This window comes from Equus przewalskii, chromosome 6 (assembly GCF_037783145.1).
Source record: "Equus przewalskii isolate Varuska chromosome 6, EquPr2, whole genome shotgun sequence".
Lineage (NCBI taxonomy): Eukaryota > Metazoa > Chordata > Mammalia > Perissodactyla > Equidae > Equus > Equus przewalskii.
This window is the reverse complement of record NC_091836.1, coordinates 86,957,460-86,983,183: the sequence shown is the minus strand read 5'-3', so window position 1 is coordinate 86,983,183 and position 25,724 is coordinate 86,957,460. Positions and strand designations below refer to the sequence as shown.

The 25,724-nt window shown below is 38.1% G+C and overlaps 1 protein-coding gene across 10 annotated transcripts in view; it reads left to right on the top strand.

Annotated features, from left to right (window-relative positions):
- Nucleotides 1–21,032, top strand: part of UEVLD (UEV and lactate/malate dehyrogenase domains) — a 57,605-nt gene extending 36,573 nt beyond the window's left edge. For 7 of the 10 annotated variants that reach the window (XM_008530531.2, XM_070624452.1, XM_070624455.1 and 4 more), the window contains 5 exons: nt 6,326–6,496; nt 7,746–7,919; nt 15,690–15,753; nt 17,395–17,518; nt 18,336–21,032. In XM_008530531.2, the coding sequence (XP_008528753.1) occupies nt 6,326–6,496; nt 7,746–7,919; nt 15,690–15,753; nt 17,395–17,518; nt 18,336–18,503 (701 nt within the window). In that variant the 3' untranslated portion in view covers nt 18,504–21,032. Of the gene's footprint in view, nt 1–2,526; nt 3,354–6,325; nt 6,497–7,745; nt 7,920–13,192; nt 13,380–15,689; nt 15,754–17,394; nt 17,519–18,335 lie in introns of those variants that run through there. The other 3 variants (XR_011541234.1, XR_011541235.1, XM_070624456.1) reach the window with 3 other exon arrangements.
- The last annotated feature ends 4,692 nt before the right edge of the window (nt 21,033–25,724 follow it).

Below are 25,724 nucleotides of genomic sequence, written 5' to 3'. Positions count from 1 at the left end.
GTTTTATGAAGAATCTTAAATATAATGTTAACTAGCATCTCATAAATATATAATATGGAGAAGCATTAATTTTGCAAAATTAAGCTCAGTAGTTTTGGAAATTTCGAAATAAATTTGGAAGTCATCAGTGACAGGCATTGATGACTGCAATTGACTGATCATCCTAAAGTTGTGCTTTTGCTCCATTTGGGTTTTTTTTTAAAGAGCTATTAAAACAGTTTGGGGAGGAATGTACATATTTACAGATGAGCATACAAATACATATACATACATACACAAAGTTATGCTTGTGTATGCATAGACTAAGTCTGGAGAAATACGAAGGAATTAAGAGTAGTTGCTTCAGGAGTCAGATTGGGGAAACTGGTTCTGCACTTGTTTTTTGCACTTAATATGTTTATCCCTTTATTTTTTTATTGTGCTAAAATACATATGACAAAATTCACTGCTGGTGACATTTAGTGCATTCACAATGTTGTGCAGCTGTCACCAGTATCTAGTTCCAGAACATTCTCATCACCCCAAAATAAAACCTGGTACCCATTTCCCTTCTCCCCCAGCCCTGGCAACCACTAATCTGCTTCATGGATTTGCCCCTTCTGGCTATTTCATATAGATGGAGTCATACAATATGTGGCCTGTTGTGTCTGGCTTCTTTCACTTAGCATAATGTTTTCAAAGTTCATCTATATTGTAGCATGTATCAGTACCTCATTCCTTTTTATGGCTGAATACTATTCCATGTTATGATATACGCATTTTATTCATTCATTTATCAGTTGATGGACGTTTGAGTTGCATCTTTTTCCTATTGTAGATAGTGCTGCTATGAATATTCATGTACAAGTTTTTGTTTGAACACCTGTTTTCAATTCTTTTTGGTTTATACCCACAAGTGTAATTGCTGGATCATTTGGCAATTCTGTGTTTAAATTATTGATGAATTAATAGTGTGCTTTTGAAGATCTATATAATAGCATATATAGATCTATTGCTTTGAACAGCTCAGATGGATGTCTGTCTCCTGTTGGTAGACATCTAAGTTGTTTTGGTTTTTTTTATTACAAATAATAGTTCAGAGAACATTGTAATATGAAAATTTTTGTGTACTTCTCTAACTAGTGGGATAAAGTAGAATTACTGGGTCAAAAGGTATGTGGGTTTTTTTTGTTTATTTATTTTTAATTGCAGTAACATTGGGTTATAACATTATATAGCTTTTGGATGTACATCATAATATATTTCGAATTCTGTGTAGGTTGCAAAAGGTATGTGTTTTTAGAATTTATATTATTAAATTGTCCCCAAAGAAGTATCAATTTATACTGTCACCAACAGTATATGAGGGTTCCTGTTTCCTTTCTCTCGATTACTTTTATTCTATATTAAACATAACTAATGCAATAATTGTCCTATGATATTATTTTGATCATGTCGTTTCTTCACTAAAGACACTACTATGTTAATCTGTTTTCCCTTAATAATAGTAATAGTTGCCTTTTTTTTAAAGATTTTATTTTTTTCCTTTTTCTCCCCAAAGCCCCCCAGTACATAGTTGTATATTCTTCCTTGTGGATCCTTCTAGTTGTGGCATGTGGGACGCTGCCTCAGCGTGGTTTGATGAGCAGTGCCATGTCCACGCCCAGGATTCGAACCAACGAAACACTGGGCTGCCTGCAGCAGAGTGTGCAAACTTAACCACTCGGCCTTGGGGCCAGCCCCAATAGTTGCCATTTTTTAACGAATCAGTATATGTGTTAGATACTTTACATATATTCATACCCTGTTACTTCTCAGAGAGATTGTGGCTTAGGATATGCAGTTAGTAAGAGGCTAAGCTAGGTTTTCAAATGTAAGTTTGTTACCAATTTCACGATTCACTCCAGAAATAGTCTGTGCATATACAAGCATAAATGTTTGTGTCTATGGGTATATGCATGTATGTACATGGAGAAAAAGGTGTTCAACAGTTGTAAATGAAAAAATAAGTTGTTGTTCACATATAGAGTAAAGCAAAACTTGCTCAATAGCCAGTGGTTCTTAAAATATGGTTTATGGATTGATCATGTGTATCAGAATCACTTGAGGTGCTTTTTAAAATTACAGCTGCCTGGCATCCACCCCAGGACTATGGACTGTGAATTTCTAGGGGTGGAGCCTGGGAATGTACATTTTAGATAAGTAGCTCAGGTACTGCTTAGACTCATTAAAAGCAATATTTTTCACATTGTGAGTAGTGACACAGTTGCAGATTGTGGAATCACCATAGTGGCTGATGACCAGCATTTTATAAAAATGAACTAGAATAATAGAAAATATCAAAGCACATATAGTAAGGATATTTTATGTAATGTTTTTGTTTTATATGTATACATATATGCATACATTGTCTCTGGGTTGTGATATAAAATGTATTTCTCCTAGCATGGGTCACAATCAAAAAAGTTTGAAATTTACTGTATTGAAATTGAGAATCATTGATTTAAGCCTTTCATTACCTGCTTTCTCCCTTTCCACTTACTCTAGGTGAGGACTCTCATTAGCCTCAACATGGCCTTCACACGAAACAACTTGTCACTTTCTCTTTAGGAGACCTTCCAGAGCAACCCTTTTGCTGATCACTCATTACTCTTCATGCTTTTAGTATTGGTGTCTGGAATTTTTGTATCATTTTTTCCTCTTACTGGGAAATTTTATCAATAGACATACATTTTATTTTTCAGACAATCCTCTCTAAAGGTAGAGATATAGCATAACTACTGAATTCATGGCCTTAGTTTGCCACATATGATGAATCTTGGAAAGTGTTGGCATTCTTTATACAACTCCAAAACCCAGCTCACTGTGGCAGTAATCATTAAAGGCACTAACTTGAACTGAGCAGTAATTCCCTACCTTCTTTTTTAATATGGGCACTCTTGTTTAACATAAACTATCCATTTCACCAGGAAAAAATACCCTTTCTAGTCATTGACTGCAAGATTGCCCAAAGCTACTGTGAAATCATTCTTTGGGGATACCCTCTCCCAACATAGGAAGATTTTTAATAGCTCTCATCTTAACACAATTTCTAAATTAAGGGTTATCATCATCATCAGAAGAGCAAACGCATTTCTAAAATTTTGAGTCATAGTGAAAAATAACTTGAAAAGACGATATTCAGTAATTTTCTATTATAAGAAGAAGGGTTTAGCAATATATCAGGGAACCAGAAATACTTGTACTGTCTCCATTATTCAGAGTGATGCACTGGCTAGAATACTTCATTGAGATCTCCACAGCATTTAGATGTCATTCTTTGATTGCCTTGTTTTCCATGGTTTTGAATAAAATAATTCAGTAATGATTTAAAATGAATGTGTATTTCATTTATCACAACATCATCCTCGAAATCTGAGAACAGTAGTATATCAGAGCATGAGATTATTTAGTGGATCTTCTGACATGCTTGGTATTGGATTGGTATCCCTTAGTATAGCTATGACCAGCCACTGGTCTAGGGCCTATGATTAGGAAGCAGTGGCTTATCAGGAAGGATATAGTTTTTCTGGGCTACCTATGGAGATGGGATAGAGGTGAGAGTCTTGTGTCCTGGAAGTACAGATGCTAACTGACCCCTGGCACAGGAGGAAACTTTTCGCTATGCAAATACATAAGTGGTAAAGTTAGGATTTGAACCAGGCAGTCTCATTCTGAAGCCCTCAGTTCTAATCCTTGCACCCTACTGTGTTATTGTTAAATAAACTTCTATTATAATCCTTATTGTAATTTATAGCATAGCTTTCCATAATCATGCTTAAGGTTCTTCCTAATTCTCTTTATAACTGTATAATCTTTTTCCCCTCATTAAATCACCAGCTTCTAAGGGAAGACATGAGCAGGAAGAGTCAAATAAAAATTTTCTGAGTGCCTACTAGGTGAAAAGAATTTAGTTGCCTGTGGGGCAGTATTTACCAAACCTAGTTGTGCATCAGAATTACATGGGGAGTTGCATTCCTGAGAAATATTTCCCCTTACCTATTTAAATAAAATCTTCAGAACATGGGATAATCTGTAATTTTATTATGCTTCCCAAGTTATTCTTAAGCACCCAGCCTAGCATTTAAGAACTGCTTCAGGGGACTGATAGAAATGGAAGGCTCTCTACTTGGCCGGAAGCAGGTTAAAGTTTAGATGGAGAGACACACAGGCAAGATGTAAACAGTGATTCATGACAAGAAGGGAGTAATGAGGTGATTTATGATTGGTTGCCAAGAGACTGGAAAGACAGGGGAGACTCCTGGAGTTGACTGGAGGGAGATATTACTTTCAGCTAAGTCGGACTGAGAAGTGCTGGGTCTTCCAGGACTGGGGTGATGTGGATTGGCAGAGATGGTGGGAAATGTACCAGTTGCTAAGTGACTGGATCTTGGAGATGGAAGGATGAGTAAGATAAACAATCGCTGCTCTCATAGGACTTAGAATATGTTTAATGTAGTAAACAATTAAACAGATAGTTATTAAACACATGGTGAGTGCAGTGAGAAACATTCCAGATGAAAGAATTTGAGCAAAAGCCAATATCAGGAAAGTGAGAGAAATTTTCTGAGGAAGAACATAGACCAATTCAACTTGAGCCCAAGGTTTACCTAGGGGGATATAAGAAATACTAGCTTCCAGGCTCAAAAGAAAAGAGTAAAAGGCTTGGGAGCTTGAGGGGAAATCTTACGGAGTAGGAAGCCTTTCTTGTTCTTTTGGAAGCATATTAGACAGCTACCACTCTGTTTACTCATAGGTCAACCTTGAGGGTGAGGGCGTTTCTATTATTCAAAGTAGAGGAAGCTAAAGGGGGAAAAGAAAAATGATCCTGGCAAGATAGGTCAGGGCGAAATTGTACGGTCGTAAATTGAACTGTTTACTGATATTTAATAGTAATGGACAAGCCACCTACTCTCTCCAGATATCAATTTACTCATGTTTATGAGGATGGAGGACTAAGTTTCTAAATATAGAATAGTGCTTAATAGCACTCTGAAGCCAGACTGCCTGGGCTTGAATTCTAGTTCTACTTACTACCTCTGTGACTTTGAGCAAGTTACTTAACTTCTCTGTGCCTCAGATTCCTCATCTGTAAAGTGGGGATGATGTTACCCCCTAGTGTGTTGTAGATTAGATTGATTGAGTAAATATATAGAAAGCTCTTAGAACAATACCTGGCACATAGAAGTGGTATGGAAATGTTAACTGTATACTTTCCAGTTCCAGTGTCTTCCAATTCTTGAGGTTTTAACTCATCACCAGGTATCTACTCTGAACACTAGAACACAGGAATTACTTGAGGACTCATGAAGAACCATAATTAAACTCCAGGACTCTGTTTTTGGATCTTCCCTCCCCACGACTGTGTCAGAATATGAACTAAACTTGGATAATGCACTTCTCAATGGACACATTGCACAAATGTTTCCTTCTGAAACTTTAGAAAGATGGCCTTAGAGGCTTAGTTAAGATATAAAGCCTGGAATCTACTCATTGTCTCCCTGGAATGCTAATATTCATTTAGGAGTGTTGACTGGACTGATGCCATTCTAGTTACTTTATTATTTTTCTGTTGTTTCTGATGCTAATAATGCCTGGCCACTGTTTTGGCATGCACTTACTATAAAACACATTGTGTAATAGAGAGTAATGTGAAAGCACATGTGTGCTTCAGGATCAGAGGAGTGGAGCTAGGAATGGCTTTTCCTAAGTCCTAACAGTTGCTTACCTGTAGGTCCCACTGAAAACACCTAAAACCAAGGACACTGCGTTTCAGTATAAGAAAAAGTCGATAAAAAATGACCCAAGACATTTTATCTTGATTTAAAGATTTTCAAACTATTTTTTTCCTCTTTGGAGTAGAATCCTTAATAAATGAAACAGATGCAAGCAGAGGTCAAAGTAAACAGCTTGGAGCCGTGCCTACCAACCTTCTTTCCACTTATTCCCACTCCTCCCAGATGGCCTCTGAGTCACTTTCAAGGAACTCTAGGACTCTACACTCACCCTTCAAAAATCAGTGATGTGATTGATTATAGGTTCATTTTGCCTATGGCATATTACTTATTTTCCTTAAGAAAATTGTGAATTACATGAAAAACTAAGTCCTTGTTTGTTGGTTCTGGATCCTGTAATTTATTTTCTTTGTCTTTATTGCTAACTTTCCCCCCTTGACTCCCTGTGGAGACGGGAGTGATCTGAGGGCAAGTGTGCCTAAAAGCTCTCTACTTGTAGAAAAGAAAAACAAGAACAAGAACTTGATTAAAACCTGTATCTTGAGCTCAGACTGTTTCTTTTTATTCACTAGATTTGTCTGCCTCTGCTCATTCCAAGGTGGTGATCTTCACGGTTAACTCTTTGGGTAGTTCTCAGTCCTACCTTGACGTGGTGCAGAGCAACGTGGATATGTTCAGAGCCCTTGTCCCCGCTCTGGGACATTATAGTCAACATGGTGTCCTGCTTGTTGCATCACAACCAGGTAAAAAGTTTTATTTTAAATTAATCTGATGGCTCAGTGCATCGATAGAATTGCCATTACTGATAAAAGTCATGAAACTAGATTATAAAGGGACAGACTATTCAGTTAAATTGCTCTTATAATGAACAATATAGGTATTTCCATATCCTATCAACCAGGTACTTCTTATGACTGGCATTAACTGGAAAGTTTACAACTTACAATTTTTATGTAATATTACCATTATTATGTTCCAGGTTGTTAGCCATGTCTTCCTCAGTGAGAAGATGGTAAAACACTCAAGAGAAAAATGCAGTGGCTTATATAGCGGACATTTTGTTAACTCTGAAGTGGCATAAAATGTTAGTGAGCATGCCAGTGTGCATTTTTAACATTTTGTATTTTTTTTTTAAAGATTTTTATTTTTTTCCTTTTTCTCCCCAAAGCCTCCCGGTACATAGTTGTATATTCTTCGTTGTGGGTCCTTCTAGTTGTGGCATGTGGGAGGCCACCTCAGCGTGGCTTGATGAGCAGTGCCATGTCCCCACCCAGGATTCGAACCAACGAAACACTGGGCTGCCTGCAGCGGAGTGTGCAAACTTAACCACTCTGCCACAGGGCCGGCCCCAACATTTTGTATTTTTTAAATTGTTTCACCACTGTTTTGGTTAAAAAAGAAATGTTTTCAAAGAATTAGGTGGTACTGGAATCAGGTTGGTGAACAGCATTTTTAATGTTCCCAGTATAGGGTGTAGTATGCATTTCACTTGTTTTCCTACAGGAATTGGTTGAGGGACATTGGTCTCTTTAAACCTGACATCCTTTTGGCATGGCAGAAAAAAGTAGTTGTGTTTTTGTTCTTAATGCTGTACTCCTTAGTGGTGGTACATGAATCATTATTTTAATTTAAAGATAGAAATGTAGCTTAAGAGATATAAAAAAGAACTTGATCAATGAAAAAAAAACTTAGGACTCTCTAGTTTTCTGTACCCAGTTTTCATCCTTCTTGCTTAACTATTCTAGGAAATTATCTGTTTTCACTCTTAACAATTTATATTTAACAACAAAGGGATGTAAAATCATGCTGATACCTGGTTAGTGTTTTTAATATACATTAAAAATATATTATGCCTCACCGTACATTTAGGACCTAAGAAGAGTGTATAGAAGCTCTAATATACTTAGTAAATACCAAATATTTTGTTTATGAAGTAGGCTAGAAGTATATTTTTAAAAATCTTTACATTTTCACCTTGTATGTGATATTCAGTGGAAATCATGACCTACGTGACATGGAAACTGAGCGCATTTCCTGCAAATCGAGTGATTGGAATTGGATGCAATCTGGATTCACAGAGATTACAATATATTATTACAAATGTCTTGAGAGCACAAACTTCAGGAAAAGAAGTATGGGTTATTGGTGAACAGGGAGAAGACAAAGGTAAGAAATACATTTCTATTCGTTATGTTGATAACCGAAATCACCAGTGGCCACGCTCTCCGGGTGTGTCTGGAGACTCCAGGATTGTGGAGCTTAGCTGGATCTCGTTCCACATTTGAGTGCTTTTTGTGGACCAGGCCCCATATTGTGAAGAGACTTTCACATGTGTCATTCTCATTGTATTTACTTTTCTCTAAGTTTAAGATTAGGCAAGACCCGTTAGGTTTTATTTTTTTTAATTGAATTTGAGAGACCAGGATTAATTTGAAAGTCTAATTTTCTAGAGAGCAACATTTCAATAAACCCTAAAGCATATACATCACTCTTTCCTGTACTTTCCCCACCCTTCAACCTTGCTTACCTTTCCTAAGTTCAGACTTTCTCCCTAGGTACATACCTCCTCCCTGTTTCTCACCTTTTTAAACAGAATTTCCATCCTTTGTTTATCCTTATGGCCTTTCTTACAGCCACTTGCTCTGTCCCTCCCACAGAAAGCATCCATTCCCCAGACTGCAAAGCCCTTTTCCTATCCCAAAGGAACGCTTTCCCTACTTGACTTGAGAATCTCTTCCTTTACTCCTTTCTTGTTTCCCTACGCTGGGAAGTCACGTTGGTCAGGTGGTAGAAGTCCTGTTTATCCTCATTTTGTTCATTTCTTTCCCCAGTTTTATTGAGAAATAATTGACAAATATCACTGTATAAATTTAAGGCATACAGCATGATGGTTTGATTTACATACATTGTGAAATGATTACTACAGTGGTTCAGCTAACGTCCATCTTCTCATATAGATACAATAAAAAGAAAGAAGGGAAAAGACTTTCTGCTGGTGATGTGCATCACACAGCAGTGTTGGCCCTCGGCCTCCCGTTGTACGTTGCATCCCTGGCTTTGTTTAACTCGTGACTGGAAGTCTGCGCCTTTCACCACCTTCCTCCAAGTCTCCTTCCCCCACCCTCTGCCTCGGGTAACCGTAGGTCTCTCTCTTTTTCTATGAGTTTGATTTCTTTTTTATATTCCGCATATAAGTGAGATCATATGGTATTTGTCTTCCTCTGTCTTACTTGTTTCACTCAGCACAGTGCCTTCACGGTCGATCCATGTTGTGCAAATGGTAAACGTTGGTGTGATATAAAAGAAGCATAGAACATAGTCTCTTCCTTCATCATACTTAAAAATTATTTTAGAGCAACAAACAAAATATTTACAAGAAAATATTTACAAGAATATATACAAGGGTTTACATATGATCCATATATTTACAAGATTTAGCTAACACTAAAAGTATAGGATACTATCTGATTAAGTGCCAAAATGAGTATTAGTAGACTAACAGTGCTGAGACACTTATGAGTGAGCATTTAACATGAGTTGAAATGACTGGAGAAAATTATATACAGGCCATCATTGAACTGGACTTTGGAAGAATGAATAGGATTTGAATAGATAGCAAAGAATGAGAAAGACGTTCTAGGAAAAGGAAATCAGACGAGGCAAAGGCACATAGTTAAGTATGACATGTTCATGGGATAAAAAATCTAGACCAGTCGTTGCAGAAAGTTTCAACCAGATAAGCCTGGTTGGAATCACATTTTGGAGATCCTTGAATATCTGATCAAAGAGTGGGAAAGTAGGGGCTGGCCTGGTGGTGCAGCGGTTAAGTTTGCATGTTCAGCTTCGGCAGCCCGGGGTTCCCTGGTTTGGATCGCAGGTGCGGAGGTAGCACCACTTGGCAAGCCATGCTGTGGCAGGCGTCCCACATATAAAGTAGAGGAGGATGGGCAAATATGTTAGCTCAGGGCCAGTCTTCCTCAGCAAAAAGAGGAGAATTGGCAGGAGATGTTAGCTCATGGCTAATCTTCCTCAAAAAAAAAAAAAAAAAAGAGTTGGAAAGTGATTCTCAGGCAGGGGGAACCCTTAAAGGTATTTGAGCATGACAATGCTATGATGAAAAGGTAATTTGGGGGAAATTAATCATCGCTTCTTCCTTTGAAATCCATTACTGTAACTTTATTCAGCATTAGGTACTGAAGGGCAGAGCACGATGTGGAAAAGAACTTCTCTGCCCATGAGGAAGTGATTGTTTCACTGGAGAAAGACCACACACATTAAAAGTTAAGGAGTCAGCCATAGCGCCACGAAGCAAATCACCTGCTCAAAACTGTTTTCTTAGAATCTAAAGCTTCCTCTATGCTTTGATGCCATTAACACAAAACATTAACAGTGGTCACATCTGGGTTAAAGATAGCTTTTAAAAATTTGTACTTTTCTGTGTTTTCTACTTTTGTCACTATGGATATGTAGTATTTGTATAATTTTTTTTTATTAATGTTATGATAGATTACAACCTTGTGAGATTTCAGTTGTACATTTTTGTTAGTCACGTTATTTTAATAAAATATAGCAGTATTTTAAATCTTTATAAATCTTCACTAGCTACCTAGGAAGTTCAATGCTAGAGTCAGACTGTACAAAAACCTTCACAAAACCTGACGCTGTGATTTGAGCAGAAATATTTTTCAGACTCAAAATGCTCCCTGACACTAAACACTTTCAGTAGGACCCTGGGAAAGGGTAGCAAACGAGAACTTGGAGCAGATGTGTGAGAGTAATGAATGTCTAGGATTCAAACAAACCCAAGACCCCGAACGTTACTCTCTGCTGCCATTGAGTTCTGGTCCATGGTGACCACTTGCTTATCTCCCAGCTAGTTTGCTCTTCCCCCTCTAGTCTTCCCTATAATGATGCCAAATTAATAATAATATTAGCCAAAACTTACATAGTGTTTACATATATGCTTTCACATATTAATTCAATCCTCCTCAGTCATATTTCTCTTTTCAAAAACTTTCACTGGGTTCCTCTGACTGAACTATTAAATTCCTTTGCTTGGCGTTGAAGGAGTCCCAAAAGATAGCTCTACTCTTCCCTCCCAGTTCTATTTGTGGCAGCAGTAATGTTATTAGAGAGCTGGAAGGGACACAAGGGATCCTTGATTACATTTTGTGTTAAGGAGCAGCAGTGGATGAAGGGATGGTAAAAGTGACCTGCCTAAGAGCTTTTAAAGTCACTGAAGGACTAAAACCCAGGTCTTGTGCCTGCCAGCCACTCCCCACAGCTTTCTTCAGCCACAGGAACCTTTGCCCACTGCAGTTACCTCCCCCGTAATCCCTTCTCCCTCTCTCTCAGCATATTCAAATCTCACCCTTCAAGGTCTAGGTCAAGCCCTCCTTACTAATGCTGTGAAGCTTTTCCTGGTCACATCATTCCACAGTGATTTCTTCACTCCTTTGAGCTAAAAGCTATTGCTAGCTCTATGGTAATTAACCATATATTGTCTCATGACGTTTATTCTCTTGTTAAACCGCTGTTTATTCTGATCCACTTTTAATTCTGTGTGTGCACCTTCTTATTGAAAGTGTAAATTATTAAGCTGTACTTTTAGTTGAAAAAGTTGTACATTCACATTGCAAAAAAATTAAATAGTACGAAAAGATAGGCAGTGAAAAAGAAGTTTCCCTTCACGCCAGACACCCAGTCCTCTCCCCAGAAGCAGTTACAGTCACCAGTTTTTTGTGTAACCTTCCAGAATATATGTGCCTAGACAGGCACATATATGAAATATACATCAAACATCATTATCCACCTTTCCTCCTTACTCACCAATATGTCTTGGAAATGATTGCATAATTACATAATTACATATATAGATCTCCTTCATTGTTTTTAACTACTGGCTATACCAAAATTTATTTAACTAGTCCCCCTCCTAAGTTACAGTTTTTGAATGAACAAGAATATTTCACAATATGGTTGTATTAATATCTCAAATTGTAAAAAAAATAAAAGATGGCATGACGTGATAAATAAGCTGAAGGCATTGTGCTGACTGCTGTTGGAGGTTTATAAATGTGTAGGAACCTGTTCCTGTCTTTAGGAAGCTTAGAGGCTAATACAGGGAATGACTATAATAAAAGGCAGTATTAACTTGCTGTGAGAGAGGTCCAAGGGCACAAGAAAGGGATATGTTAATTCTGTCTTGAGCTCTCAAACGGGAACTAGAAATAGAGGGGTGTAGTACATGTGAATTGGGGTCACTTAAATATAGTATTATGTAATATTTGACATATACAAAGGAATACATATAGAGTATATGTATGTTTTAAAGCATAATAATAGAACAAACACCCAAGAATCCACACTTCAGTTAAGATCACCTGATTCCACTGAGGCTCCCTATGTACTCCCCAGCCCAGCTCCCTGTCTCCCATCTAGCACCACTATCAGATCACCTTTTATCCTGTCTTCTGCTTTGTTTCAGAGAGTTATAGCCACAGATAGGTATGCTTACCTTGCCTCTGAAGCCAGAAATGGATTAGAGGCTCCCTCTGCTGGTTTTATGTGTAGAAAGCAACTGGTTGTATTTTTCCATAAGTGACACCACCATAGTAATAGCAATTATAATTATTTTTTATTGAGTGCCTACTAGTATATTAAATGCTTTGCATACCTCATTTAAATTTTACAAACACGCTGTGAAGGAGATGGGGGTTTCCCAGGAAGCTTAAGACTCAATGAGGTTAAATACTTTGCCCGAGGTTACACATCTAGTAAGGGCAGAACTGAGATCTGAATCCTGGTCTGACTCCAAAGCTGTGCCTTTTCTTGCTGTGACTTAATTAGATACTTGATCTAAAGCATTTAGTTCAGTGTCTGGCACAGAGTAAACATGCAGTGAATGGTAGCTGTTACTACAGGGATCGGAAAGATGGTGATGAATAGAAAATTGGCAAAAGGACATGTAAAACTACGCTTTGAAATAAAGCAACATGAGGATTTGGAAACAGAGTTATAAGAATAACAGGTGTGTAAGTAAAATTATTCTCTTCAAGTATTTCAGAGATAAATGACAGCCATAGCCTGGGGGAGGAATCACATGACATACGAGACCCTTTCGGATCTGTTTCCTGCTTCCCTCCCCAGCTTCATCTTCTGCCATTCTGCCAGCCCTTCTGTGCTAGTCAGATGGTCAACTTGCAGCTTCCTGAATGCTTCATGTACTCCATGCCTCCCCACCTTTGTACCTGACGCTTCCTTTCCCTGAACATACATTCACTTGGCTAACTCCTGCTTCCCCTTCAAGACTGGGCTTGAGTGCCACCTCTCCCAAGAAGCCTTCCCTAATTCTCCATGTTAAGTAAGTTCACGCCACTATTATAACCATTATCACACTGTGTTATAACTGCATATTTACCTGTCTTTTCACCCACCAGACTATAAGCTCCTTGAGCTTGGAATGGCCTCAGTAAATGTGTTTTAACTGAATGAATGATCCTGATGCCATCTTGTTGTGACCAAAGGTCATTCATATGATGCCCCACCAAATTAGATAGTCAGCAGAACATATGCTTTGGAGCTGCTATTTTCATCTGTGAGATTGGAATCATATGTAAACTGCAGGTAACTCCTTCAAATGATGTTTTAGAAATCCAAGGGCTGGACCTCAGAATAGGGTGTTAGGCCATCTGCTTTGGGCATCAGTCTTACCTAAGGAGTAGGTGTTGTATGTAATGGAAAAAAGCCATCCTGTGGTCATTTCTCAGTAAAATTTTTGGGGCCAGAGGATTACTGCTCTTGAGGAATAGAACCAGAAAGATTAGGATAGATTAGATACAGTATTTGAAAGAGCTACTTAAAGTAGGGTAGACATACTTTTAGGAAGTTGAAGGGCTGGGCAGTGAATGAATAAACAATGAAACAATTCAGTCCATCTAAACTTAATTGAAAATTTTCATGACATATCACAACAAATTTGAACATAGTGAAGCTTTCTCTCTCTCGCCAAGCATTCTTTTCTCATTTCTCTTGGAAGTCAGGACTCAGAGAGGAAAGGTAAAGAATGTGACTCTGTGTGTGTGTGTGTGTGTATATATGTGTGTGTATGTATATATATATATATATATATACATACACACTTGTGAATAATTTTCAGATGTTTTTTGTCTTTTATACCTACATTGCCCCCTTTTTCTTTTTGGTGAGGAAGATTGGCCCTAAGCTAACGTCTGTTGCCAATCATCCTCTTTTGGCTTGAGGAAGATTCCACTGAGCCTAACACCTGTGCCAGTCTTCCTCTATTTTGTATGTGGGACGTTGCCACAGCATGGCTGATGAGTGGTGTGTAGGTCCACACCCAGGATCCAAACCTGTGAACCCTGGGCCACGGAAGTGGAGTGCATGAACCCAACCACTATGCCACTGGGCCAGCCCTCCTACCTTGCCCCTTTTATTCATCTTTCTAAGGTCTATAAATGCTGTATTTCATTTAGCAGACATTTACCCCCAATTTTCCCTTTATTTTGAATATACTAATAATGTACAAAAATTTTTTTAGAAAATAATTCATATATAACCTGTCTATCCAAGTAAAACATCTTTAAAAAATCCATTAATCTAGGGGCCGGCCCAGTGGCACAGTGGTTAAGTTCACACATTCTGCTTCAGCGGCCCAGGGTTCACTGGTTTGAATCCTGGGTGCGGACCTACGCACCACTTGTCAAGCCATGCTGTTGCAGGCGTCCCACGTAAAAGAGAGGAAGATGGGCATGGATGTTAGCTCAGGGCCAGTCTTCCTCAGCAAAAAAGAGAAGGATTGGCAGCAGATGTTAGCTCAGGGCTAATCTTCCTCAAAAAAAATAATCCCTTAATCTGTCCACATGTATTTATAATTTTCACATAACAGTTATTGGCTTTGCTTTTTTTTTACTTAACGTAAAAACTTTTCCATGTTTTTCAGCTTAACTGTTGCAAGTGTGTTTTTCTCTTTGTTACCAAACATAATTACGGATTGTGTGTGGGGTCACTTATCTCCTGTGTATTCTTCACCATGGTAAAGAATATATGGAGAGGACACAAACACATGATCCCTGACCGCTGGAAGCTTATGATCAGTGTGAGGGAGGGAGGCATCTGGATACAGAGAGTGTCCTTTGTTGCTGACACATCACTAAATGGCCTAATTTTCAATGCAGTTTAGAAGACGTATCTTAAACAGTCTTATATATCTGAATGTATTTTTGTTTTGCCTACCCAAATACAGATTTGTATCAAAGAATGTCTTCACACAGATGACAAACAGATGAACATTAGAAAGATTTCAAAATGCGTCCTGCAATTTCTATTTAATATTAAAGTGTGGTATAAATATCCCAGTCATGTGCACAGCTTTGAATTTTTGAATTGTTTTTATAAATGTGTAGTGAAAGGACATGGTAACCCAAAAGATCCCTTTAGAAAACAGGAACCTGCCTCTCTAACAGCGATGGAAATCTAGCCCAAAATAGGTGACCAAATTATTCCTCACCCAGTGAGAGGAATTAACCTCAGTGTGTTTCCCAGTGGAACAAATAGCAAGTGCTTGCTGCTCTTGGGAGCCTATTACACACAGCCTCTCGAGGAAAGAAAGCTTTCTCCTCAGACAGTAAGGTGGCCTCGGTAGAGCTGTTGTCAAGAGAGCACAGGTAAGGAGGCTGCAGATAGACTTTGGGGATCGTGTTTTCCGGCTGACTGCAGTTCCGTCTTTCTCACCCCAGGCAGTCAGTAGAGCACATTCGGTGCCATTGGTGGAAAAATGTAACTGTTGCCAGCAGGTGGGAAAATGTTTATGTCAAGTTTAATACAGATATCCTTGCCTGCAAATGATCATTCATCACATCCTAATCCGAAGAGAGTTACTGACAAAATATAATTAATTTTTCATTTAATTTTTAGTGCCCACATGGGGTGGCCAGGAGGATGTAATGAGTCATAACTCTCAGATGCAGCTGTCCAACAGGTAACACTGAATGTAGATTTGCATTTATCCAACCAAAAATCATGTACTTCATAGCTAACATAACAGCTATTCACACAGCATGGACTCACCAGGCTTCTGCAAACAAAACAAGCGAGTATGGACAAATCCATAAGCACAAGGGAGCACTTTTCTAGTCTTTGATTTCTTATCTCAAAGTAGATCCCAGTGCTTTGCAAACTCTATTGCAGATACACAGTTGACACTTAAAGGGCAGAACAGGTTCCTTATTTGTGATTTACTGCTCCTTTCTAAACATCTGAGGATATTAAGAATTTTCTTACTGTAGAAAAGAATTTGTTCATACCACCTAAAAAATTAATATGTATTTATTAATCACACATAAATACATTTGGAAGTTAGTCTAATATGAATGGATAAGTCATATTATCCAAATATTATCCAGGCAAAACCAAAATGTAATGCACAGATCCTTGTATCCTTTGCCTTTATTCAGAGGCCTTCAGGGTCTGTGCCCTTAAGTTGCACTCTACACACTATATATTTTCATGCAAAGTCTTCTTTCACCATCACATAACATACTTCCCTGCACTCTGAGTGGTGGAGATTTTTAGCTTTCTAAACCTTCAGTTTATGGTTTTCAGAATATAACAACTAGGGAGAATATTCTCTTATTGAGAAGCGTAGTGTGTTGTATAATCCATTCTAATCTGATTCTCTACATAACCCTGCATTTATAGTTGTAAAAGAAAAAAATTCAAATGTGTTTGCCTAATTTATATCTTTTTAAATTATCTACAAAAAGAATGTATACTATTATAAAACTTGAAATACTGCGGATATCTATAAAGTGAAAAGCTGGGGGTAATCCCATTCTCCACTGTCACCATTGTCAACAGCTTAGTGTCCACGTATCCAAACGTTTTTTTCAACGTTTCTGCAAACATTATCATTATTATTTTTATAATGATAGGTTTATGCTATTCATATTATCTTGCAACTTGCTTTGTTTCCTTAATAATAAATCTTGGACATTTTCTGATATTGTACATATAAATCTACCTTATTGTCCTCAAGAGCTACGTGACACTACATTTGGGTAGTGATTTATGTAACCACTTCTCTTTTGATGAGTTGTTTCTGAAATTTTTGCTGTCTCAAACGAGGCAAACATGCTTATTATGTATATCTTTGCCCACTTGAGCAGATTGCTGGAGGATAAACTTCTAGAAGAGACATCTCTAGATCAGATGTTGCCAAATCTTCCTCTTAAAAGATTGTATAACTTCACACTCGCATCAGCAGTTATGGGAACACCTGTTTCTCTGTAGCTTCTCCAAAAGGAATCAGTCTCTTTAAACTTTGCCAATTTTGATAGGCAAAACTGGTGTATTTATTGTTTTAACTCATATTTAGTTAAATTTAGTGGTGGTGAGCATCTTTTTATGTTATTAGGCCATTTGTATCTTGTCTATGTGAACTGCCTATCTGATATTCAAGAAAAGCTTCATTAGATTGTCTGTAGGCTTTCCTAACAGTTGCTGTATAACTCTTACTTCTGTGTCATAAAAATATCTAATTAATACCTTAAACATGGTGTAAAACTAAATGTGCATATTTTGTGCATTTTCTGAGATGACTTTTTTTTTTTTTGTAACCTAGAGCTATGGAACTGTTACAGGTAAAAGGTCAAAGATCTTGGTCTGTCGGACTATCAGTAGCTGACCTGGTTGACAGTATTGTGAACAATAAAAAGAAAGTGCATTCTGTATCAATTTTAGCACAGGTAATTGCTCTTCTCATTCTCTCATCATATTTTTAAACTTTTATATTACTAATATAAAACCAGAAAAAGTGTTGTTCACGCTGCAACCCAGGTGTCTTCGATATCACCGGGCTTTAGAGTAACACGTGCGAGGAGACAGTTTGGTCTTAGCCCTTTCCTGCTTGGCTGTGGGAAGTCTGGGCTTCTACTAGGTTGCCCCTTGCTGCTGTGTGATTTTGGGGAACTCCCAAGAAACGTTTATATAGTCCATAAAAGTCTCCTGGTTGTCATTTATCACCTCAGCCAGCCAGGTCGCCCCAGACTGCCGTGCCAGCGGGTCTTAGGAGGGCATCCGTCTGCTTCTGCAGTTCAGTCTGTCCTTTCCACTTTATCCCAGGCATAAAGTCCCTACTAAGAGGAGGCACAAATGCTTAACCACATTTTCTTGAAAACTTAGGAAAACCAGGAGGGAAATAAAACATGGAAAAGAAAACTTAAAACAAGTTTCTGCTTTTGAGCCCAGAGCTCATGTCATGCCCCTCCCCAGGGAATCTACTCTGACAGTCTTTTTTCTTAGCCCCTCACCTGCTACTCATATTGCAGGGGGTCAGCTTACCTCCCCACAAAGTGAGTGTCTTTGACCAAGGTCCTCCCATCTCATGAAGATTTTCTGAAACAATAATTTGAGTTTAGAAAATAAATGAACAAATTTTTTTTTTAAAGTTCAACTTATATCACTTTGTACTAGGACTAGAAAAGCAAGAAAGTATCCATATTTATGATATTAATTTTTTTGCAGTGATTCAGCTCTATTATAAACCCTATGTTTTCATTTCAGGGATATTATGATATAAATAGTGAAGTGTTTTTAAGTTTGCCTTGCGTTCTCGGAGCCGGTGGGGTATCTGAAGTCATCAAAACCGCAGTGAAAGAGGACACAGTGACCGAGAAACTAAGGAGCAGCGCGTCGTCGATCCACGGCCTCCAGCAGCAGTTAAAGCTTTGATTCTGGAGTTGAGGCTCCCCTGGAAGGGAAGGGCGTTTAACTGTGCCGGCATATATCGGGTTGAGAGCTTCTCTGTCTTATTATTTATCCTTACAAACTGCTGGGTTAAGGTGGATGGTTTCTCGGTGAGCTGTGTAATTTGAATCCTTAGGAAGTTAGATGAGGAGGAACAAAATCTAATTTGCTTTGCTGTTCTTGAGATGTCTATACCGGTCTTTAAACCTGCAGCAGAGAGAGACAGTCAGCTGCAATATGCATCACTTAAAATTATGTATCCTCAACTGAAAGCACAGTCAGCACTTTGGGAATATTTTGAAAGTGGTATATTTTTAAAAGAAAACTACCCTTTGACTGTTATAATAAACATGATAAGCTGAAGGCCCAGTATGGATTTATAAAATCTGTGCTGGGTGCACATTCACATGAGCCACAGTTTAAGGTAGTAATGTTTCTTCTTTAAAATACAGTTGGTAGTAATGGTAACGCATTTTGTTTTCCCTCTTCAAATTAATTAGCTACCAAAAAAGGAAAAGAATTTTACATGTACTTTAAAATTGTAAAAGGGAAAGTGAAATTTTTTAATATATGAAGAAAAAGTATGGTTTAATTTACAGTGGGACTGTCTTTCTGGAATTTTCTATAACCTCTTCCTGAGGTATATCAGATCTCCAATATCTCATAAACTCACTGTAATATTAGTAGAGCCATAGAGAAATGTGTGTTTTTAGTGGAAACACATTATGAATAGAAGCCAAGCAGTTTACTTTAAAGCTAAAACATGAGGCTTTCATAAAAGCCACTGGTCTTAAGAAGGAGAGGTTGGATGGACTGATTCTTCTGAGCAAATGCTTTAGCCACTCCTGAAGAAATGATTCCGAGAACATCTGCTTTGGTGACGGGTCAATAACAATATCTTCACGTGTGATATAGCATATTATTACTAATGTGATGTGCAACTAATAGTCACAACTGATGTCAACACTTCTTATATTTTAGGGGGTGTGATGAGCACTTTCTTATTTTATTGAATTCTCACAGTAACCCATTGAGGTAGGGACTATTATCATCATCATTTTAGAGAAGAGGAAATTGAGGTTTCGTGCCCAAGACCTCATGGCTAAGGGGCACTTATGCATACCACCTTTCCTTTTTCTAAGCACTAGAAGGGGGAAAAGGCCCAGCAGCCAAAATAGTTAGCACAGCACCCTAAAGCTGGGGTCTATAAACTTCCATTCTCATGTAGGGACTGACTTTTTTCTCAACATAGTGTTTAGAAACACTGATTCCCTAACTTCCCAGACTTGCCCTCAGCAAATAGCAGAGAGGGGTATGCACTGGGTAGGTGATTATTTATTTAGTCATTCAGATAGTATTGCTGGGAGCCTGCTATACAGCAGGCACTGTATTAGGCACTGCAGATACAGTGGGGAGCACACCTGGACTAGGTACAAACCCTCATGGTCCTTATAATGTAGTAGGGGAAACACAGGAATCAAATATCACAAATAAATGTATAATTGCAAGTGTAATAAGTACTGTGAATAAGTCCCAGGTGCTCTGAAAGCATATAATAGGTACACCCAAACCTGGTCAGAGAGATAGGAGCCAAATGGTCTGTAAGGGCAGACACAATCTAGGTAGAGAGGAAATAGTCAAACCAATACTGATTTAGTATAATAATGGATGCTTATAATGATGAGCTTAAATCATAAAGAAAAGGTAGAATTATATTCAGGGTCCAACATTTAAGAAAGTAGGAAAGTATTTAATACACTTGGAAAGATTACCACCAGAATTAACTAGGATAAAAACCTGGACATTTGAAGAGATAAGCATTAATTCTGTATAATTTGGCTACACTAGTAGATTATCTTGGTGTTACTCTAACAATGTGTCCTCACTGTCCTTTTGTATGAAATAGGAAAGTAAAACTGAAAAGAACCATTCCTTGTGTTTTTTAAACTAGCCTTTTCTAATATCAGATATCTAATTAGAAATTAGATAATTTCTACTGTGCTCTTGAACAATAACCGAACTGCAAGATACTATAAAATAGACAAATTACCAAGAGGTCACTACATTAATTATAAAAGGAAAATGTCAACACAACAAATACTTACTGAGCATCTAATGTTATTCCAAGTACCGTGTTAGAATCTGAGTATTCAAAGATGAGTAATAGTCCTTGCCCTACGGAAGCCCACAATATAGTAGTAATTCTATCAGATACTTCCTTGAGTGTTGAGTATTACCAATCATGTTGTAAGTTCCATATGTAAGTCAAGAATCAGTGCCACTGCAACCTCACTATGATTTGGGGATAATTTGACATGTTTCTCTCTATTAACTTCCACTTTTTCATTTTCTGAAGATCATGCAATGTCTCTTCTTGTTATGATTTTTAGTGGGGCTTGGATTAAAATGCTTCCTGATACTGTAGCACAGAGATAAATATTTATTTTCTAATTTACACTGTAGTTTTCCTTAAATATCAAGGATAATGAATAAAATAAACTTTAAAACCACCAAGAGATGCCTAATTTACTGAGTGGAAGGAAATTATTGACGAGAAAGATTCTTTCATATAACTCATACAGTACCCTGGTATTTATTTATTTTATTTTAAGCGGCTTAAGTGCAAAATGATGAGACTGGATTTTGTTATTTGTTTTCAAACTTTTAAAAATTATTTTTAGCAAGAAAAGTTTTTAAGCAATATATTACCTGCAGTCTCCCAATTGATGAAAGCGTTGCTCTAATTGAAGGTACTCCTGAGTAAGCTGTGGCTTTAAGAATAGTTTGAAAACCACATTGCTTTTAAGTGATATAAAAGAGGTGCAGTGAAAAGATAGACTGTCCTGTAGTTTGGTTTGACTGGAGCTGTATGCTTAAGAAACGTGTGGTGTCCATATCGAAAAAAGTGATGCCTGTTGGGATAGCCTCTATTTTCTATGCGTGTGTTGGTAACAGTGTATAATGATACTTCCACACGGTTTCAATTAGGCCCTCAGTGTATGTGACCTTCTCTTAGATGCCAGTTTAGAAGAGAATGAATTCTACAGCCTGTTCCTCGTTAGCACTATGCAAAAATCCAAATTCTCATCCTTCACATCATCAAACCCAAGCTTTACAATACCTTGATGACACTGGACTTATAAAACTGGTGGTGATGTGCAGTAATAATGACGTATCAATGCCCATGAAGAACTTTTATGGGTAGTGGAAATTTGAGATCGAGCACTTACTCTTGCACTGGTCAAGGCAATGAGTATTTGAAGATGAGCGTGCCCTCAAAGACTGGGACTTTGACCGTGGACAGGCTGGTACACAGATAATAGTGGTACTATATCTGGTACCACTGGAAGGTAGAATGCAGCCTGTATTATCATTTATGCCTGGGCGCATAGAAGTTCTGACTTAGGGGAGTGGTTTCCTGGAGAAGAAATGACTGCCTAGTTTCCCGTGAAACAAGGGCTCTGCACTTTGCCCTTGCGAGTATATAGTATGAAGAACTTTTAAGGTTAAAAACGCAACCAGCTGAGAGGGGCAGAGCAAAATGGTGGGGTGAGCTGACCCGGGATTCTCTCCCATCCAAAATACAACAAAAGATTGGAAGAACTGAATTTCAGAGAATAAACATAATGCCAGCTCGTTAGAGACCTGCAATACCAAGAAGGCCGAGATCTTAAATCCTACTTACAGCCTCGGAGGTGCTGGAACGGTAGGAGAGAACATTGCTCCCTCCCCTAGAGTCTGCGATCGCTGTGGCGTAGGTGGGGAAGGAGTGGGGGAGGGGCTGCGCGACCGGGGGATCATCCAGGACTCCTGCCGCTGATTCAGTGGAGACCCGCTGATGGGGGGGGGAAAGCTTCCGTCCTTGGGGACCCCATAAACCAAGGGCCTTGGGAGACCAGAGAACAGAACTGATCTGAACCCAGACCAGCGCGTGTAACAGCCCCTCCCCCCCAACAAAGCCAGTGGGTGCAGCCATCTTGCCCCAAGGCGGAGAGCTAACACGCCACTCTCAACCCCCATCTAGTGGCGACAGGCTGTAACTGCAACTGAATTCTACCACCATGAGAAAAAACTGCTCCTCTAACATCCAGCAATTTATAAAAGCCCCAGACCAGAAGGAAAACAATAAAAACACAGAATTAAGTCCTGAGGACTTGGAATTAGGTAAACTAAGTGATAATGAATTCAGAGCAGCTATAATCAAAAAACTCAATGAGGTAGAGAGAAAGAGAAACAAACCGAGTTCTGGAGTTACTTCACAAAAGAGATTGAAATCATAAAGAAAAATCAAACAGAATTACTTGAGATGAAAAACACAATGGACCAGATAAAACAGAATATGGATTCCCTGAATGCCCATGTAGACAACATACAGGAGAAAATTAGCATAATCGAAGATAGACAGGCTGAATGGCGCCAGACAGAGGAAGAAAGAGAACTAAGAATTAAAAAAAATGAGGAAAATCTCCGAGAGATAATGGATTCAGTGAGGAGTAAGAACATAAGGATCATAGGAATTCCCGAGAATATGGAAAAGGAAAATGGAGCAGAAAGTGTGCTTAACGAAATTATTGAAGAGAACTTCCCAAATCTAGGGATCGACAGAGAAATGTGTGTAGAGGAGGGTTTTAGATCTCCTAGATTTGTCAATGTAAAAAGAGCTACCCCACGGCACATAGTAGTAAAGTTGGCAAAAAGGAAAGATAAGGAAAGAATACTCAGGGAAGTAAGAAAAAAAAAGAGAATAACCTATAAAGGAGCCCCTATCAGACTGTCAGCGGATTTCTCTACAGAAACCCTACAAGCTAGGAGAGAATGGAGTGACATATTCAAAGCTTTAAAGGATAAAAATCTTCAGCCAAGAATACTCTATCCAGCAAGAATTTCCTTCAGATATGAGGGAGAAGTTAAATCTTTTCCAGACAAACAAAAGTTAAGGGAATTTGTAACTAAAAGCCCTCCACTACAAGAAATCCTCAAGAAGGCTCTCATACCTGAAAAAAGAAAAAAAGGGAGAAAGGGGTCACAAGCCATAGACTAGGGAGACTTGATGGATAGAACCAGAACAGGATAGCAAATATTCAATTATAGCATTAGGGTAAAGGTAAGGAAACTACCAAAACAAGGACGATCTTAGCACTCTAACTACCAATTAATAAGACGAGTTGGAATAAAAAAATGAAAATAATTATTTAGGAGGGGAAGAGCAAAGGGTCTAAATCAGTATTGGTCAAGTAAGTAAGAGACCACCAGAGAATAGACTATATTATACACGAGATCCTAAATACAAACTTCAAGGTAGACACTAAAATAAAGTACAGAACAGAGTCACAAATCATGAATAAGGAAAAATCTAAGAAACCCAGCATAAGAAATTGCAGTATTAAATGGGTAGTCTAAAGCAAACAGGAAAAGAAATGCGAAAAAACAAGATAATGAGCGACAGATTAACAGCATTAAGTCCACATGCATCAATAATCACTCTCAATGTGAACGGATTGAACTCTCCAATAAAAAGACACAGAGTGGCAAAATGGATTAAAGAACAAGATCCAACAATTTGTTGCCTCCAGGAAACACACCTCAGCCCCAAAGACAAACACAGACTCAGGGTGAAGGGGTGGAGGACAATACTTCAAGCTAATAGCAAGAAAAAGAAGGCAGGTGTTGCAATTCTCATATCAGACCAAGTGGATTTCAAAATAAGACAGGTAAAGAGAGACACAGAGGGACAATATATAATGATCAAAGGGACACTTCATCAAGAAGAAATAACGCTTATAAATATCTATGCACCCAACACAGGAGAACCAAGATTCATAAAGCAACTATTAACAGACCTAAAGGAAGATGTTAAAAACAACACAATAATAGTAGGGGACCTCAACACCCCACTCACATCAATGGACAGATCATCCAGACAGAAAATCAACAAGGAAATGGTGGAACTAAATGAAAAACTAAAACAATTGGACTTAATAGACATATATAGATCACTTCACCCTGAAAGAGCTGAATACACATTCTTCTCAAGTGCACATGGAACATTCTCTAGGATAGACCATATGTTGGGAAACAAGGCAAGCCTCTAAAAATTTTAAAAAATTGAAGTAATAACAAGCATATTCTCAGATCATAGTGCTATAAGGCTAGAAATTAATTACAAGAAAAAAGCTGAGAAAGGCACAAAGATGTGGAGACTAAACAACACACTACTGAACAAGCAATGGATCATTGAAGAAATTAAAGAAGAAATAAAAAAATACCTGGAAACAAATGAAAATGGTAGCATGCCATACCAACTCATAAAGAGCTGGTTTTTTGAAAAGATAAATAAAATTGACAAACCACTAGCCAGACTTACAAAGAAAAAAAGGGAGAAAGCTCAAATAAACAAAATCAGAAATGAAAGAGGAGAAATAACAACAGACTCTGCAGAAATACAACAGATTATAAGAGAATACAACAAAAAACTATATGCTGACAAAATGGATAACCTAGAGGAAATGGGTAAATTCTTGGACTCCTACAATCTCCCAAAGGTCACTCAAGAAGAGGCAGACAATTTGAACAGACCAATCACAAGGAAAGAGATTGAAACAGCAATCAAAAACATCCCAAAGAATAAAACCCCAGGATCAGATGGCTTTCCTGGGGAATTCTACCAGACTTTCAGAGAGGATTTAATACCTATCCTTTTCAAGCTATTCCAAAAAATTAGGGAAGATGGAACACTTCCTAACACATTCTATGAGGCCAACATCATGCTGATACCAAAACCTGACAAGGACACCACGAAAAAAGAGAACTACAGGCCAATATCACTGATGAACATAGATGCAAAAATTCTAAACAAAATTTTGGCAACCAGAATTCAGCAATACATCAAAAGAATCATACATCATGATCAGGTGGGATTCATACCAGGGACACATGGATGGTTCAACATCTGCAAATCAATCAACGTGATACACCACATCAACAAACTGAGGAATAAAAACCACATGATCATCTCAATAGATGCAGAGAAGGCATTTGACAAGATCCAACAGCCATTTATGATAAAAACTCTGAACAAAATGGGCATAGAAGGAAACTACCTCAACATAATAAAGGCCATATATGACAAACCCATAGCCAACATCATACTCAATGGGCAAAAACTGAACGCCATCCCCCTGAAAACAGGAACGAGACAAGGATGCC